Genomic DNA, 18,389 nt, shown 5'->3' on the forward strand with positions numbered 1-18,389 from the left:
GTCTGTCTGTCTCTCAAATAAATAAGAATATTCTAAAAAAATATTTTGTATTAATGTTTGATGTAAACTTGGTAATATTACTTCAGACACTGAATTTTATTGTTGGAGTGTTTACTCAGACTGCTTTAGTTACCTTTCTCATTGCTGAGTCAAAATACTGGATAAAAATCAGTTTAAGGATTGAAGGCTTTATTTCAGCCTGTGGTTCATGGTTACAGACCATCATGGTAGAAAAGAAACGGCAACAGGAGCTTGAGGCAGCTGGTCACATTCAGTCCACTGTGAGCAGGCAGAGATTTTGCTCAGCTTTCTCTCCTTTGTATTCAGTCCAGGACTACTGCCCGTGAAATGGTGGGTTTTCCCACCTTAATTAACCTAATCAAGTTAATCCTTCATAGGCATGCCCTAATCCTGGCAGTCCCCCACTGTGGGAGAAATAGCTTGAATCATCACCAGCCAGAAGAGGAAAATTTCATAAAATGTGGGACCTCCAACAAAATAAATCATTGCTTTAGTAGGAAGACTAGAATGCATCCATGTCAGGAAATAGATAATTCAGGCTTTGTGAGCTGCCTGTGCTCGCTGCTACCTCTTGTTTGCCTGTGTTTTTTTTTTTTTTTTAATCACTAGTTAAGATTTTCTACATCTGAAACCATCAGTGGATGCACACTGACACTTCATAGTAGGGCTTACTGTTGGTATTTTATTTCTACAGATTTTGACATGTGTCACATTATGTTGTCAAATACAATAGTTTCTCCTAGAAATCCTCTCATCTTCCCGTCATCTTTCTGTCCTCTCCAACTCCTGGTCTTTTTAGTCTTCATAGGTCTGCTTTTCCAGACTGCCATATAATTGGAATCATACTGTACAAAGTCTTCCAGTTGTCTCCTTTCACTTATGTGCATTTAAGATTCCTCCCTTCCTTCTAAATGGCTTGTTAGGTTTCTGTAGTTGTCGTACAAATCCTCGACCAGTACTCTACCACTAACCTGTGCTTCCAGCTCACTCATTCTTTTTACCACTGAACAGTATTCCGTTGTGTAGATCTTCTACAGTTATTTAATCAGTTTACCTACTAAATGTCATAATTGCTTACAAGTTTTGGAAGTTATGAATTAAGCTGTCATATATGATTGTGTGCAGGTCTTTGTTATAATATGTATGTGTATACACAGTTATGTACGTATATATGCATATGTCCTTTTTTCAATGTATTTAGGTTAATACCAGAGAACTTGATTGAGGCAGGGCCTTATTTTACAGCTCATGCTGTCCTGGCACTCACTGTGTAGTCTGTGCTCAAACTCTTGATCCTCCTGCCTCATCTGAGTGCTGGGATTATAGGAAGGCTCCTCTGTGCCCAGTTGGGTCTCACTATTTTTGTGGGTGTAGTAATGTCTTGGTTTAATTTGGAGCTCCTTAGTAGCTTATGATGTTGAATGTCTTTTTATTTTGAGTGTTTGTGTAGTATATGTGGTGTTGTATGTATATTATAGTCTATGCCCATGTGTATGCACATGCATACTGCCCTGTGCACACATGGACGGAGGCCAGATGAGAATGTCAAGTGTGTTCTTCTGAATTGTTTCTTGAGATTGCCATTCACTGAAACTGCCATTCTCCAACTTCCTGATCACACTGGCTGACTAGTCAACCCCATCAAATCTCCTTTCTTCGCTCCTCACAGGACTGGGGCTACAGAATTACATGGTCATGCCTATCTTTACATAGGTACTGGGGATTGAGCTCAGGTTCTGCACAGAAGTCCTTCTACCCACCGAGCTATCTCCCTAGCCCTGAACCTCTTTTACTAGATTTTCCATCTGTATATCTGCTCAGTCTACAGTCCTCTACTCTGCCAGCTCAGCTGTTGAAGGGTGCTTCCATCTGTGCATCTTTTTTGGTGTCTTGATCTTATGTGCTGTTATGGGCTGTTCATTTTCTTATTGTTGGATTTTTAGAATTCTTTGTGTATTTTGGATAGCAGTCTTCACTAAATATATCTTTAAATATCTTTCATTTGTCTGTCTGTGTGTGTGCTCACGTGCACGGACACCAGGGTCTCTTGCCGCTGCAAGTTTGCATCTGGCTTTATGTGGAAGCTGGGGAATTGCCTTCCACCCCAGGTGGACAGGCTTTGTAAGCAAGCACCTTTAACCACTGAGTATTTCCCCAGTCCAGTAGTACTATATATATTTGAAAATAAACTACATATGTTGTAAATATTTTCCCCAAGTCCAGGGCTTGTTTTCTCATTCTTTTTATATTCCGTCTTTCAAAAATTAGTGAGAAGGGCTGGGGAGATGCCTTAGCAGTTAAGGTACTTGCCTGCAAAGCCACAGGACCTAGGCTTGATTCCCCAGAACCCATGTAAGCCAGATGCACAAGGTGGCACATGTGTCTGGAGTTCATTTGCAGCAGCTGGAGGCCCTGGTATGCCCATTCTCTCTCTCTCTGTCTTTCTCCTCCTGTCTCTCTGTCAAATAAATAAATAAATAAATATAAAAGTATTTTTCTAAAATTAGTGAAAACGGGCTGGAGGGAAGGCTTAGCAGTTAAGGTGTTTGCCTGCAAAGTCAAAGGACCCAGGTTCTATTTCCCAGGACCCACGTTAGCCAGATGCACAAAGGGGTGCATGCATCTGGAGTTAATTTGCTGTGGCTTGAGGCCCTGGCTCACCCATTCTCTTTCTCTGTCTCTCTCTCTCTCCTTCTTTCTCTGTCAAATAATTAAATAAAGAAAAATAAAATATTTTTAAAAAAATTAGTGAAAAGAGTGTTCTAATTTTTGTAAATATCTTTAATGTGTGACTTAATAGAAGGCAGATTGAGTCTCACATTGGTGTCTGTATTTAAACTTTGCCATGTGTTGGTTTGGTTAATGTCCATAACAAATGTTCAGCTTTACACAAAGGTAACTAGAAAACCAGACATTTTATATATTTTAGGAAATTGTGGATACTTTTTGATACTACACTAAAATCAAGTGTCAGTTCAGAAAAAATTTGTTATACTGAAATTTTAGATCAGTTGATGAATTTTTTTACTCTGTTACATTAAATTTAATTGGTTGGTCTTGTTATTTGGATAGGTCTTTTTATCTGTACATGATTTTGTAACATTATTTGTTAGTCACAGAATATTGGTTGTCAAATTTTAAATAATTTGAGAATTTTATTTATATTACATATTTTGAAAAGCATTCCTTATTATCACCACCAGTCTCATCAGAAAGCCTAAGTATTAGGAAGATGTCAAACTCACAGTAGTGGTGACAAATTACTCAGCATTCTGATTTTACTTAAGTATTAATTTTAACTTTGGTAGTAAATAGTCATTTATTTTCTTGAAATGAGTCTTGCCATTCTTTTATTGTTTTTTCTTCATTTTTGAGATTATGTGTATCAAATATGTGAATTTAAATAATCATACTTTTGTTCTTTCATGTTAAAATACTGTCCCAAAGCCACATCTATAACCCCAGCACTCAGGAAGCTGAAAGAGGAGGGTCTTGAGTTTGAGGCCACCCCGAGTTACATACCAAGAGTGCATCTTGAAGAAAAAAATTTTTCCCATTAAGTAAGTGGCTAGTTTAGTACACATATAGTCATATTACTTTGGTATGCTTCAGAAATGCTAAATTTATAGTTCTCATTTCAACCCAGAGGTTTTTAGAAAGATGTGACATGTACTCAAAGGGCAAAATCCAATCAGATTAATGCATGTACACACACACACACACACACACACACACACACACCTGCTTATATACTTTATACACACATGAAGGGAGGGAGTTACTTGGTTGCAGAGGATCACACATGTGCTCCACCACTGAGGTATATCTCAGCCCCTATCAGAGGCATTCTTAAGTAAAACTGACTTTTGTTGTTGTTGTTTCAAATGGTAAGTGCATGTCAGTATCATATTGTTTTTATTACTATAGCTTTGTAGTATACCTTTAGATCAGGTGTGGTGATACCTCCAGAAGTGTTTCTTTTGCTGGGAGCATGCTTTGATATCCGAGGCCTTCTGCCATTCTATATGAATTTTGATATCATTTTTTTCTTCTTCTTCTTTTTGGTTTTTTGAGGTCGGGTTTCGCTCTAGCCCAGACTGTCCTGGAATTAACTCTGTAGTCTCAGGGTAGCCTCCAACTCACGGTGATTCCCCTACCTCTGTCTCCTAAGTGCTGGGATTAAAAGCGTGCACCACCACACCTGACTGAGATCATTTTTTCTATCTCTGTGAAGAAAGATGTTGGGATTTTAATTGGTATTGCATTAAATCTATATATTGCTCTTGGTATGATTGCCAGTTTTACGATATTAATTCTACCCATCCAGGGGCATGGGAAGTCTTTCCATTTTTTCAAGTCCTCCTCATTTTCTTTCTTGGGTGTTTTTATGTTTTCCTTGTAAAGGTCTTTCACCTCCTTGGTCATTAATGTTATTCTGAGGTTTTTTTTGATGCTATTGAAAATGGGACAATGTCACATTTTTTTCTCTGTATCTTTGTCTTTTGCATATAGAAAGACTATTGATTTTGTGCGTTGTTTTTGTATCCTACTACTTTACTGAAGGAGTTAATCACTTTTAAGGGTTTTGAGATGGAGGTTCTTGGAGCATGCATGGGCATCAGCAAGGCTGGGTGGGAACGATCACACACACAGGGGTCAACAATGCTGGGCAGGAATGGTGACTGGGATGCCGTTTGCGCTGGTGGAGCTCTGCCCAATGGTGGGAAAGCCTAGGGTAGAGGACCTAGCCTGCTATCTTGGGTGCACTTGGCTTGCAGTTCATGCAGGAGGGAACTCTTCTTGGGATTGTGGCTAGGACGGCTGCCTGAGGGTGTTGGGGAACTAGTGGGCTACCCGAGAATGTGGGAATCAGCGGATTCCCTATTTTGCTCCTCTACACCCACCCACTGGAAGCCTACTAGAATCAGCAAACCCCTAAACAAACAAAAACCCTGAGCTTTAAGGGTCTTGCCTTTTCTTCCCCATGAGGTGAGGTGAGTTAGGCAGACACCATTTTGACCGGAAGTCTCATAAAACTTTTTTTTTTTTTTTTATAAAGAAGGCAAGCTTCCTTTCTTTTTTATAAATTTATTTATTTATTTATTTGAGAGCGACAGACACAGAGAAAGACAGATAGAGAGAGGGAGAGAGAATGGGCACACCAGGGCTTCCAGTCTCCGCAAACGAACTCCAGACGCGTGCGCCCCCTTGTGCATCTGGCTAACGTGGGACCTGGGGAACCGAGCCTCGAACCGGGGTCCTTAGGCTTCACAGGCAAGTGCTTAACCGCTAAGCCATCTCTCCAGCTCTCATAAAACTTTTAATGTACACTGGCATGCTGTATTCTTCCCTGTTTCATTGAGCAATAAAATGGCCAGTTGCTATACCTACCAAGTTGTTTTCACAGTCCATGGTCTTGGTTTAAAAATAGCCTGTATCAGAAAGATCTTCATGATGGAGTCCAGAGGGTAAGTTAGGGATTGACTTTTAATTTTAGCAAGCCTAGTAACAGTAAGGAAGAGGAAGATATAGTGTATGTGTACAGAGTGGTTGTGCTTGGAAGAAGATAGTATTCCCACATATATAAGTCTGTATTTTTTCAGAGTTCTATGAAGGCTAATTGTAGTAGTTTAAATGTTACTCTCACCCATAGCCCCATGCGTTTTAAATGCTTGGTCCCCACCTGTGACAATTTGGGATGTGCGTGTAGCCTTGGGAAGTGTAGGGCTAGGGGTGAGCTTTGAGGTGCTATATTCTAACTTCCTCCTTGCCAGAGCTCAGCTCACTCTGGCTGCTAGCTTCCACCTGCTGTGGCAACACATGATGCCCAGCCTCTGCACTACCTTTCCTTGCCATGATGAAGCTTCCCTTCAAGGCTTTAAACCCTTTCCTCCCATTAGCTGCTTTTGGTTAGATGTTTGTCCCAGAAATATGGCAGTAACAACAGAAAATTGGTACCAGAGGAGTGGGGTTGTTGCTACCAGAAACCTGATTGTGTAGCTTTTGGTCTTTTGGTACTGTTTATGGGAAGAATATGTAAGGGTGTTGAAAATTTGAATTAAGTGATGCTTTACAGTGCTGTAAGTAGGGTTTGATGGACCGTTGTGGTAAGAGTATGCAAGACCTAAATGCAGAAATAACTGTGGACTATGAAGGCTTGGTTTATGAAGGGAAGAGAATTTGTCAGGACTGGACTGGAGGCAGTTTGTTTCAGAGACTGGCTGCTCTGTGTCCTGGGAACATGAGCATTGATAATGGACTAGTGTTTTGGTGGGGAAAGCAGCAGAAGGTTAGAAAGCACAGAAAGAAATGAAAGTTTCAGGCTGTAGACTGCAACCTGATTTAGCTGCGATTGAGATTACCACCACTGAGGATTGGGCCAGCTGGTCTGCAGCACAGTAGAAGGAGTACTGATTCTCTCTTTTTTAATTTTTATTTATTTACAAACAGACAGAGAGATAGAAAATAGGTATGCCAGGGACTCTAGCTGCTGCAAACAAACTCCAGATGCATGCACTCCTTTTGTGTATCTGGCGTTATTTGTGTATTGGGGAATTAAACTTAAGTCATTAGGTTTTTGCAGGCAAGCACCTAAACCACTGAGTCATCACTCCAGCCCTTTGCTTTTTAAAAATTATTTATTTATTCATTTATTTGGAAGCAGAGAGAGATAGAGAAAAGAGTTACAGAGAGAATAGGCATGCCAGGGCCTTCAGCTGCTACAAATGAACTCCAGATGCACATGCCACTTTGTGCATCTAGCTTCATGAGGTCATGAGGGGCACCAAACCCAGGTTGTTAGGCTTTGTAGGGAAGTGCCTTAACTGCTGAGTATCTGTTCAACCCCCCCCCCCACTTTTTTTTTGAATTGGGTCTCACTGTAGCCCAGGCTGACCTGGCTGCCAATTAACAGCAGTCCTCCTACCTCTGCCTCTTGAGTTCTAGGATTAAAAGCATGATGCCACTGCACCCAGATTTCCTAAGAATCTTAATAGTCAATTTATAATTTATTTTGCTGATTTTTTTTTTTTTGAGGCAAGACCAACATACTGGCCTTTTTTTAAAAAAATTATTTATTTATTTATTTGAGGGCAACAGACACAGAGAGAAAGACAGATAGAGGGAGAGAGAGAGAATGGGCGCGCCAGGGCTTCCAGCCTCTGCAAACGAACTCCAGACGCATGCACCCGCTTGTGCATCTGGCTAACGTGGGACCTGGGGAACTGAGCCTCAAACCAGGGTCCTTAGGCTTCACAGGCAAGCACTTAACCGCTAAGCCATCTTTCCAGCCCTTTTTTTTTTTTTTTTTAATGTGTTTGTGAGAGAAAGAGAAAGAGAGAGAGAGAGAGAATTGGCGTGCCAGGTCTTCTAGCCATTACCATCAAACTCCAGATGCTTGTGCCACCTTGTGTGCATGGTGCAACCTCACACGCTTGTGTCACTTTGTGTGTCTGGTCTACATGGGACCTGGGGAGTCAAACTTGGGTCCTGAGCACCTTAACCACTCAGTTGTCTCTACAGCCTGTTTTGTTGAAATTTTAACTGTTTTTTTTTTTATTTCATTATAACATCCTTTTTTTATAGAATTTCACCCATTTCTAAAAAGCAATTTTTTCCCCAGTCATCTTTTTGGCCAGTTTATAATTTGTGTTTCTAAAAGTTTGAATGGTCTTTAAAGCTTATCAGTTTTTTACTCTGTTCTTGAGTTTTGCTGGGAAGTTTGTGAATTATTACACACATACACTATGCCTTAAAACAATTATTTAAAAAATTTATTCATTTTGAGCTGGATGTGGTGGTTCACACCTTTAATCCCAGCACTTGGGAGGCAGAGGTAGGAGGATCACCATAAGTTCGAGGCCACCTTGAGATTACACCATGAATTCCAGGCCAGCCTAGACTAGAGTGAAACCCTACCTCAAAACAAACAAACAAAAATGACTCATTTTGAGAGAGAGTGGGAGAGAGAAAGAGGCAGATAGAGAGAGAGAGAGAATGAGCATGCCAGGGCCTCCAGCCACTGCAAATGAACTCCAGATGCATGTGCTACACTGTGCATCTGGTCTTATGTGGGTACTGGGAAATCAAACTCAGGTCCTTAGGCTTTGTGAGCAAGCACCTTAACCTCTAAGCCATTTCTCCAGCCTAATATCATGTATTTTTATGCAAAAATAAATTGTAATTAGGAGAGTTTCTCTTGAATGTCTTTGCTTTAACTGCCAATGTTCAGTATAGGAATCCATCTTAACATATAGCTGCTTTTTTCTTTCTGCATGTGGGTGTGTATCATGTGTGGTATATGCACATGTGTGTGCAGATGCATGTGACCCATGTGTGTGAGTGTGGTAGCCAGAGGAGAATGTCAGATGCCCTCCTCTATCACTCATCCACGATTTCCTTGAGAGAGTCTCTCTCTGAACCCAGAGCTGCTATTTAGATGAGCCCCAGCGATTCTCTGGTTTCACTCCCTCAGGACTGGAATTACAGGCATGCATGGCCATGTTCAGCTGTTTTCGTGGGTGCTGGGTAAATGAACTCTGGCAGTCTCAGGCTTGGTCAAGCCCCAATGCTTGTAGCAAGCCGCCTATGTGCTGAGCATTTCCCCAGCCCACATCTTCCAGAAAACATACTTCTTGTTGAAGGGTAGTTTCTAAAAACAGAATCATTCCTTTCATGGATATGCAGTGAATTTGCCTTTATTTGAAATTTAAAACCTGATCAGTTGAGGGGGACTGGGAAAGTTACTAGATGTTCAGAGTAGAAACAGTGGAGCAATCACACCTAGATGAAGAATACTGAAATGAAGGTGTTAATGGAGGTAAAACTGGCTTCTTTCTTGGTGTGGGGGTGGTGGTGTCCACTCAGATAAACCTCCAGGTAAAGGCATTTTCCTTATCTCCAGAAAATTATTTACCATGGCTACCAAGTATCTGCAACTTAAAACAGAGTTGTTCAAAAGCAGTGAATGGCTAGAACCGTGGAAGAATAGCTCCATGTGCTTCTCTGTAGAATCTTCCTCCAGTATGTGCCCTGCTGCTTTTTATTATGCTACAGACTTAGAAGAAACCAAGTGCTAAAAACTATGTTGTTGGCTGTTGTATTAAAATTCTCAAAACTCTGCTGTAATCACTTGTAGTATGAATCTTTCTAAAAAGTTTACAGCATTTATGATATTATTTTGAGCCATGGCCCAAGTATTTAAGGAAACAGATAAGTGAGCTACAACAATAGCCATTAGATGGCCTACCACTCATGCTGATAGAGTACTCTTCTGAATCTATTAACGTATTTATAATGGTGGCCTTGATCAATCAAGGTTATGAAGGTATGTTCCGAGATATTAAAGTAGGAGTAGAGATTGGTGTTGTAGGAAAAAACCCCCGCAGGGGGCCCCCACGCTCTGCCCGGATAAGGCGACACCCCAAATCACTCACGAGAAGCGCTCTTGATGCAAACTGCAAGAGGATTTTATTCCAAGCGCGCTGGGGCCCACAGTCGTACACCTCACAGGGGTAGAGGACTGCAGAGCCCCGAATGCAGGAACAGGACAGTTTTTATAGGGTTTCTAACAAAGCCTGTGCATTAGACCAATCATTTTCTAATATTAGGAGCCCCGCAGGGTGTTAGCCAGTCAGTTTGTGCCACCCCATAGTTTCTAAGCCAATTAGTTTATGACCTTGGTGGTCAGCATTTGCGCAGGTCCTTGGGTGGGAGTAGCAGAGTGTGGTACCAGTCTCCTATGACCTTGGAGGTCAGCCTTTGTGCAATTTCTTAGGTGGGGGTAGCAGAGTATGGTATCAGCCTCCTGTGACCTTGGTGGTCTGAGGCAGGCTGTTACAGCTTATGGTGCGAGCTACTAAGGCTAACAGTGTGGGCTATTAAGGCTTATAGTGTAAGGCTTATAGTGCAGGCTATTTACAGAAACCAAATAAGTGGTTCACTTCATTACTCATTTCCCATCCTTGAGGGCTATCTCATGCCCTTTTACCTAGTTTTATATTAGGAGTGGGCTCTGATATAATGAGAAGAGGGATTCTTTACTTGCTTCCAACAGAGAGTAAAGCCTGGAGTTTGAGGTATGCAGGGAGCCCGCTTAAGCTCCCCTTGGAGCGTGATAGTATTTCTGAGCTTCTGAATTCTTGGGCCTTTCAGTGTTACATACCCTAAGATACAATACAGTGGTAGGCTGAAACCATCAAATGATAGAAGGGTTCTGCAGTCAAACAAGCAAGAAATGTGATGGAAATAAAGGAGAATTTCACTGCCTATTCTTTATTATAAACCACTTTTCTAGAGCTTTCTGCTTGTTTATCAGCTACTATAGTTTTCTTTGTCTTTTGTATCTTGGGAGTTAGAAAAGTATCTTTAGAGTATAAGCACACTTAAGATCACTGAGTGTAGTGGCACATGCCTGTAACCACAGCACTTGGGAAGCCGAGGCAGGAGGAATATGAACTGGTTGGAGGTCACATAGTCTCCTTAGTGACATCCTATTTCAAAAAGAGAACAGAACAAAGCAAGCAAGAAAGCAGATAGGTGGGTGGCAAAGAATCTTTCTTGCTGTCAGAAGCCTCTTCAGAACACGGGGCTTGGAAAGAAAACACAGAGTAGCAGCTAGGTGATATGGTGTCTCTATGTTTTTGAGGAAGGAAAATGATAAAGACACACTTCCAAGATGCCCCAGCTTTTTGCAGCCCTCTGCATGGCATGGTGGCTTTTACTCTCCAAAGGTGGTTCCAGGGTGAGAGTGAGCAGCTGTGCGCCTTGGTACTGTTTGCCACTTTTGGTGGTTCACATTCACAGCACTGCCTTCATTGCAATCTTTTGAATTTCAGGTAAAAAACATCAGAATGAATTTCAACTTCTGGTGGATCAGGCCAAAAAAGGATATAAGAAAACTGGTGGAATGTCAAAAATCAAAGTAATGAAAACAGATGACCCCACAGAAAAGCTGCCATCTGTATATGTGGGTAAGAGATTTACCAAATTGAAGGCATGAAGACTTTCATTATTTATTTATTTTTAAATATTTTATTAATTTATTGGCAAGCAGAGAGAGATAGAAGAGAGACAGAGAGAATGGGCATGCCAGGGCCTCCAGCTGTTCCACTGGCATGTCTATCTGTCCTTATTTCTCCGCCATATTGTTAATTATCATCATTACAATTCCATAGTATTGGTAGTATTGGCAGATACTGCTATCCACGAGCTTGAGATGTCTGTGCATTTCATGATGTCGTCTTCAACTTCTCTTAGCAGCTTCATAGTGTTCGGTCTTTCATCTGCTTGGCTAGTGGAGTTCCTGCATGCTTCCTTCTTTCAGTTACCATTGCACTTCTCACTGCTGTCCTCAGTCTAGGCTCCCTTGGTTGCTGCCTCAGCCTTTATCTTGTGATCTTTGAGTGACTTGAATTTGTCCATGCAGTTGTTAAAAATCTTCTTAGTAACTAGTTTAATTTGTAAGAAACTCTGACTCATTATCTCCCAGCAGGGTAACACTTTTCTTTCTTTCTTTTTTTGTTTTTTTCTAGGGAGGGTCTTGCTCTAGCCCAGGCTGACCTAAAATTCGCTATGTAGTCTCTGGGTGGCCTTGAATGCATTCATGGTGATCCTCCTGCCTCTGCCTTCCAAGTGCTAGGATTAAAGGTGTGCACCACCATGCCTGGCTACCACTTTTCTGTTTGTTAGTTGAATCTCTTGAATGTAACTTGGGGATTTTGAGTGCTGTGTGCACATTCACCTGTGCACTGCTGTTTCTGGCTTAGAAGTGAAACTGGTGATAGGCTGCTGGGCATGAATGGATCTGCCTGAGGCATGTGCAGTGTCAGAAGGGAATGCCGACAGACAGAGTCTAAGAAGACTTTTGTGTAGTGTCAACTCGGAGTGGCTGATGCTCTTTGAAGTGTCTGTGTGGGTGAGTAAGATGCAGATACTCTGATGAGCAATCCTACCTTGTTTGAATTGTATGTCTTTGGGGAAGTCTACTGTCTAAGCCTCCTGTGTGGGCTCTCTGAGGTTCTTCATTCTGACGACAAATAACTGACTTTCAGTGCCCACAGATTTTAATGAGGTTTGTCCCCAACAGAGATTTTATCCTCTCCAAGTTACTGTAACAGAAAGAAGAATACAGTTATTATGTAAAAGTAAAAGGTTGTTTTAAATTGAATTGTTCTTTCTGGCCTGCCAGCTAGATTGCATATCCCTGTCCTTGGATGATCTCATTGCCTGGGTGCATGGGGTATCTTGGGTGGTTGGGTCCCTTCAAGGTAGTCTTGGTAATGTATTTTTAAGAGGAGATACTCCCTGCTCTGAAGGTCACCTGGTTAGCCCTTCCTTTCCCTGGAGCGTTCCAGGGCGTGGCTTTGCCTTGGTCATGATGGGTTATTGATGGGTAGATAAGGGGTAACATTTAGGACCACCTATCTTGTGATGCATGCTGTTCTCCAGACTGGAACAGTCTGGACTGTATGAGCTTGCTAAGGCTTTTGTTCCTGCTTTTAACACTTTGTCTCATTCTTTTTCTCTATGTTTTTTTCTGCCTAACAAAACTTTCACAGTAGTTTTTGTTTACTTACCTACTCATTTCCTGAATGTAAAAGATATCCTAGAAAAGTCTGGAGACTGTGAAAGGGAGAATCTTACATAGTCACTAAAGAATCTTTCATGGATAGTGATTTTGCACTAATATTTTCAAATACTTGTCCACGCCACATTTTTGCTAATACCCCAAGGCATCTCTTTGCCCTTATCTATAAGAAGAAACTTCAAAAACGGTATGGCAAAGGATATATAGTCATGTGACATGTATTGGATCAAATGAAAATATATTTTTTTGTTCATTTTTATTTATTTATTTGAGAGTGACAGACAGAGAGAGAAAGAGGCAGATAGAGAGAGAGAGAATGGGCACGCCAGGGCTTCCAGCCACTGCAAACGAACTCCAGACGTGTGCGCCCCCTTGTGCATCTGGCTAACGTGGGTCATGGGGTGTCAAGCCTCGAACCGGGGTCCTTAGGCAGGTGAAAATATTTTTATGTCTGAATCTTCCGTTTCCACAATGAATATATTTTATTTGGTAGGTTCAGAAGTTTCTGTATAAGTTCACTGTGTGTAATAGTAATTAATACTAACAGATATTGTGAATATCTAATTGCTTTTAGTCTTTTTTTGTACTTGTCAGTGTTCACTGATCTATGAAGCACTCATATACTCTGTAGAAATCTCATTTGGAAGATAAGGTTTTTATAGCAAATTTTATTTTTAAATGAATTAGTCTTTGGAAAACACCAATGAACAGGATAATTAGATAGCAGCCTTGCAGTGTTGGTCCTTATTCTTTGTCTGTCAGTAGGGTTCTGGAGTCACTGTTCATTGACTTTCAGTAAGTCCAAATAGCAATGTGAAGTGTTACAGAAAGAATAGGCACATAGATTCTTAAGGTACTCTGTTTTTTCTCATTTTTAAATTCTTTTTAAAACTTCCCCTTTTAGGACAGGAAGATGCAAAAATGAAATTCTCAAACACAGTCTCAGAAACAAACCACTTCCCTCTGTCAAAACTGCACTCCCCAGGGCAGTCAGAGTCTGAGGGGCCGGATGATTCTTCCAGCTGTACTGACATTCTTCTCTCATCAGAATCAGATTCGTGCAATAGGTAAGAAATGTGTAGAGCTCATGATTTAACATTTCTGCTTTTCATGTACACATGGATAGGCAGAAGTTAGGACAAGATAGTTTCGTGATGCAGTTGGTTTGTCTATTTTCTTCAGACTCTGTTTACTGCTGGGCCAACTTCACAGTGACAGTAAGCCAGGATGTGGGGGTAGTGCAGTGACCATCGTGACTTTGTTTTGCACATTAAAGAGCCTTTATAGCGATCACTTTTTCTAGCCCTTGTTTTAAAGAAAAAGGCATAATAGGTGGTGAAATTTTTATCAAAGAACTATGTAAGAGAGATATTCAGAAAGTCAGTGCATAGGAAAGGAAAAAAAATTTAAGAGAGGGAAATTAACTGAATAAATAAAATAGGTTGGGAAAATCTTTAGAGATTTAGTGATGAATCTAGGCCACACAACCCTGAAGTTTCCCAATGAGGTCTGATGTTAGAAGCTAAAGGAGGGTCTGGTGTGGTTAGCACTTGGAAGAGCGACTCACTGGTAAGCCATTTTGGGGAAAAAAAAAAGATCTATTTATTTGTACTGGGAATTGAACTCAAGGCCATTTCCATACCAGGCAAGTGCTCTTCCACTGATTGTTGTCCCCAGCTCTTGAAGATATTTTTTCCTTCTTTACTCATTTATTTGTATGTGTGTGTGTTTGTGTGTGCACACACACACTTATGCCAGGGCCTGTTGCTGCTGTGAACAAAGTACAGATGCTTGTGCTACTTTTTGCATGTTACTTTATGTGGGCACTGGGGAATTAAGCCCTAGCCAGCAAACTTTGCAAGCTAGTGACTTTAACCATTGAGCCATTTCCCCAGTCCACTGAAAGGTATTTTTAAAACATAATTATATTAGTTACTTCTCTTGTTGCTGTGACAAAAAGCAATTTAAGGGAGGGTTTATTTTGGCTTATGGTTTGAGAATACATTCTATCATGGAGGGGAAGACGTGGTTGTGGGGATGTGAAATAGTTGGTGGCATTGTGTCTACAAGTAAGGAAGCAGAGAGAGATGAATGCTTGTGCTCTGCTCATTTTCTTCCTTTTATTCAGCCCCAGCTCTCAGCCCTCAGCCCTTAGCCCCTAGAATGGTACACCTCACATTTAGCAGGTGGGGGAGGGGAGTGTACCGAGGGGACAGGGATGTCTTCCCTCCTCAGACTGGAAATGCCTTCATAGATGTGCTTCCACATAACAGGCCCGGGAGTTTGTCTCCTTGTGTACCCTTATGTCTCATCAAGGTGACAACCAAGATGAACTATCACAGCAATTGTAGCAATTCCCTTCTCTTTGCTGGAACAAAATGCCTGACCAGAAGCAGCTGAGGGAGGAATGGGTGTATTTCAGTGTCATCATGGCGAGGGCGCTTTGTCGCTTTGGTTTATGTTACATGTTGAACATTCTCAAGTCTGAAATGCTCCAATAGCAGACGTGCTGTAGTGTTATGGTGTATTTTGGAACAGTTCAGATTTTACATTTTTTAGATTAGGGATTGAAGGCTATGTGAACATTTTAAAATAAGAAAATCTCTACCATCTAACACACTTCTGATACCAAGAATTTCAGGTAAGGGGTACTTAACCTGTGCATAATAAACATCAATGCCAAAGTGAATCAGGACCTTTTGGTGAGCTTAATGTGGAATGGAATGAAACAGAAAACAGATAGAAAAAGAAATATAGGGTGGTCAGTCATATGCTTATGTGGTATGAGAATATGGGAAATAGAGTGAGTTGGGAATCTTGATCCCATAAAGCTACATTGCCATCATTAAACTGAAGTGTACAAAGATAATTAAATGGGGAAATTCTTCTGCTTGTAGAAACTAGGAGGACAAATAGCAAACAGTCTCTGGGGCTAGAAACAGAACATGGTTGAGGGGAATACTTAGTGAACATTCTTGGAATCATGTGATAGCTTTCTGATACTATAAGAAAATGCTTGAGGCAGTCAAATTATGCAAAGATGAAAGGTTATTTTGATTTGTAGCTGTACAGCTCTAGATGTTCTAATTATTATTAATTGCTTTGGTCCTATGGTAAGTCAACAAATCATGGCATGAGCAAATGGTGGAGCTAAGCCACTTATGACCAGGAAGCAAAGAGAGAGAGAGAAAAACATGAAAAGGAAGAGAAAGGAGAGGAGAATCTGGGGAGATAGATAATGAAGGGAAAGGAGAAGAGGAAGAAAAGGAAGGGAGGAACAGCAGAAGGATTGGGAGGAGGAGAAGCAGGAGAAAGAGCTGGGGCTTTAAATTCCCCATTGAGGGTATGCCCTCAGTGACAGAAAGACCTTTCACAAGCCCTCTTCTCCTAAACGTTCTACTGCCACTACCCAATAGTTCCATCCTGGGAGCCATCCCCCAGGGACATTCAAGGTATAGGCAATTGCAGAAGTTCTTAATAAAAATGGGTTAGTCTCAAGTCTGGTTGTTTTAACTCTTCACTAATGGAAAGTGTACTCACATCAGCCATGAACTGTTCCTGCTGCCACCCAGTGAGGGATTGGACCTTTCTCCTGACCAAGGTCCTAGGTGTTGTTATAGGCAGCTCTCTATCCATCCTTAATGTCTTTTTCTTGGTAAACCCTAAGTAGGGTTATCCTTATGAGACATTTTGAGAGGAAAACATTAGCACAGCTCACATGCCACTCATCATTCAGCAAACATATTCTGTGCTGGGGACTGTTCTGAGATGCTGCAGTTTGACAATGATCAAATCAAATATTTTGGAAATGAATTTAACTTAGGTTCATTGGCTATGCATGTGTGTGTGTTTTTATACAGGCATGTGCACACTTCCATGGTCAACTGAGAGTAACTACAAATTGCCTTAGATGAAGTTCCTAGAGATAGTGGTCAGATACTTTGAGAATCTTGTTCCTTTGGTGTTCTTGGTGCTTCAGAAAGGGTGGGTTTGTGTGGAAGAAGTGATGTTACATGAGTCAAACATAAAGAGGAGCTCATATAAAATACCTTAATAATACTGTAACCAGTTTTAGGTATGTTTTTATAATACACAACAATGGTCTTAGCTCTTTGGGTGTGCATAAATGAAATTTCTCAGTGAGAAGGAAGCATTTTGTCACAGTTAGATTGGCTTGTTTTCTCTCCTAGTGGCACAAAAGTCGTGCTTTTCCTTGTAGTCAGCATTGTGTTGGGCTTGCAAAGTGCAGCATCAGAATATGAATGAGGTCCCGACTCCTTCAGACATGATTCTCATCATCTAATTGGAAATCATAAAGTGGCTTGTAGTGTAGGTTGCTGGTAGCCTGCAGAAGGCTGTCACAGAAGATAATGACTCACTGGTTCATACAAACATTTAAATATTTGGGAGAGATACTACTCATTTGACTAGCATACTTATCACCATATCATTCAGGAAAATAATTCAAAGTTAAAAGATAACAATCAACACCAGATTTCTCTAGAAAAATCATTAGCATATCAGAGGGTTTGTATTCATTTTATGTAAGTCTTATTTTCCATAGTATTCAGGTGTCAGAGGGAAGGGAGATGGCATACAGTATTTAGTGACCTTATTGAGATCTTCTGCAGCCTCAAAACTATTAATTTTATTATTTACTTATTAATTTATTAATTATTTAAGAGAAACAGGCAAATAGAGAATGAGAATGGTTGCACCAGGGTCTTTAGTCACTGCAAATAAACTCCAGATGCATGTGCTACCTAGTGCATCTGCATTTATGTGGGTATTGAGGGACTTGAACCTGGGTCCTTAGGCTTTGCTGGCAAGTGCCTTAACCGCTGAGCAATCACTCCAGCCCTTAATCTTATTATTATTTTTTTTAGAGAAAGAGGTAGACACACACACACACACACACAGAGAGAGAGAGAGAGAGAGAGAGAGAGAGAGAGAATGGGCATGCCAGGGCCTTCAGCCATTGCACACTCCAGACATATGTACCACCTTGTGCATTTGGCTTATGTGGGTCCTGGGGAATCAAACCTTGGTCTTTTGGCTTTGAAGGCAAGCACCTTAACCACTAAGCCATCTCTTCAGCCCTAATCGTATTATTTTTGACAAGTGTAATTGTTGATAAAGCATGCTATCTTGTACCACTTGGTTCCCATAGTTGCTAAATATACCTTCTAGAGTTATATTTATTTCTTGCATATTGAAATGTTTGTTATTTTTTCTTTTGCATATTTTATTTTAAAACTTCATTTTTTCCTTTTCTTTTTTTTGTGTGTATGTATAGTATGAATATTGTGTTTGGTGTATGCACGTATGTGTGTAGAAACAGTGCTCCATGTGGAGGCCAGAGGAAGACATCAAGTGTCCTCTCTCACTCTTCTGCCCTCTTTTCTTGAGACAGAATCTTACTGAACCAGAAATCCTCAGCAGTCCTTCTGCCCACCCTCCCCGCCCCCAGCCCTGTGTCCATATGCCTTGCGTGGCTTTAGTGTGGGGGCTGGGGCTGGACTCAGGACCTCATGCCTGCACAGCAGGTGCGCTTACCTTCTGTGTCCTCTCCCCAGCTTGCACCTTATTTTCTTTACATAATAATTTTGTTGTTTTCATTAAAAGCTCAACATTTTAAAAAATACTTATAAAATTGTATGTGTGATTGCTGTGAAAAATAGGAAGCTTGCATTAAAAAAACAAAATTTAATAATTTCATTAGCCCGCAATAACTTAGTGCTAAAACATTGATAAATTCACACTTTTTTAAAAATTATTTATT

The 18,389-nt window shown here is 40.8% G+C and overlaps 1 protein-coding gene across 3 annotated transcripts in view; it reads left to right on the forward strand.

Annotated features, from left to right (window-relative positions):
* The window catches only part of Rad18 (RAD18 E3 ubiquitin protein ligase), a 107,015-nt gene that overhangs the window by 53,205 nt on the left and 35,421 nt on the right, over positions 1–18,389 (forward strand). For 2 of the 3 annotated variants that reach the window (XM_004651479.2, XM_045133798.1), the window contains exons 10-11: positions 10,857–10,991; positions 13,512–13,674. In XM_004651479.2, the coding sequence (XP_004651536.2) occupies positions 10,857–10,991; positions 13,512–13,674 (298 nt within the window). The remainder of the gene's footprint in view (positions 1–10,856; positions 10,992–13,511; positions 13,675–18,389) is intronic. The other variant, XM_045133799.1, reaches the window with a different exon arrangement.

The sequence above is a fragment of the Jaculus jaculus genome, chromosome 14, assembly GCF_020740685.1.
Source record: "Jaculus jaculus isolate mJacJac1 chromosome 14, mJacJac1.mat.Y.cur, whole genome shotgun sequence".
In the NCBI taxonomy this organism is placed as follows: Eukaryota; Metazoa; Chordata; class Mammalia; order Rodentia; family Dipodidae; genus Jaculus; species Jaculus jaculus.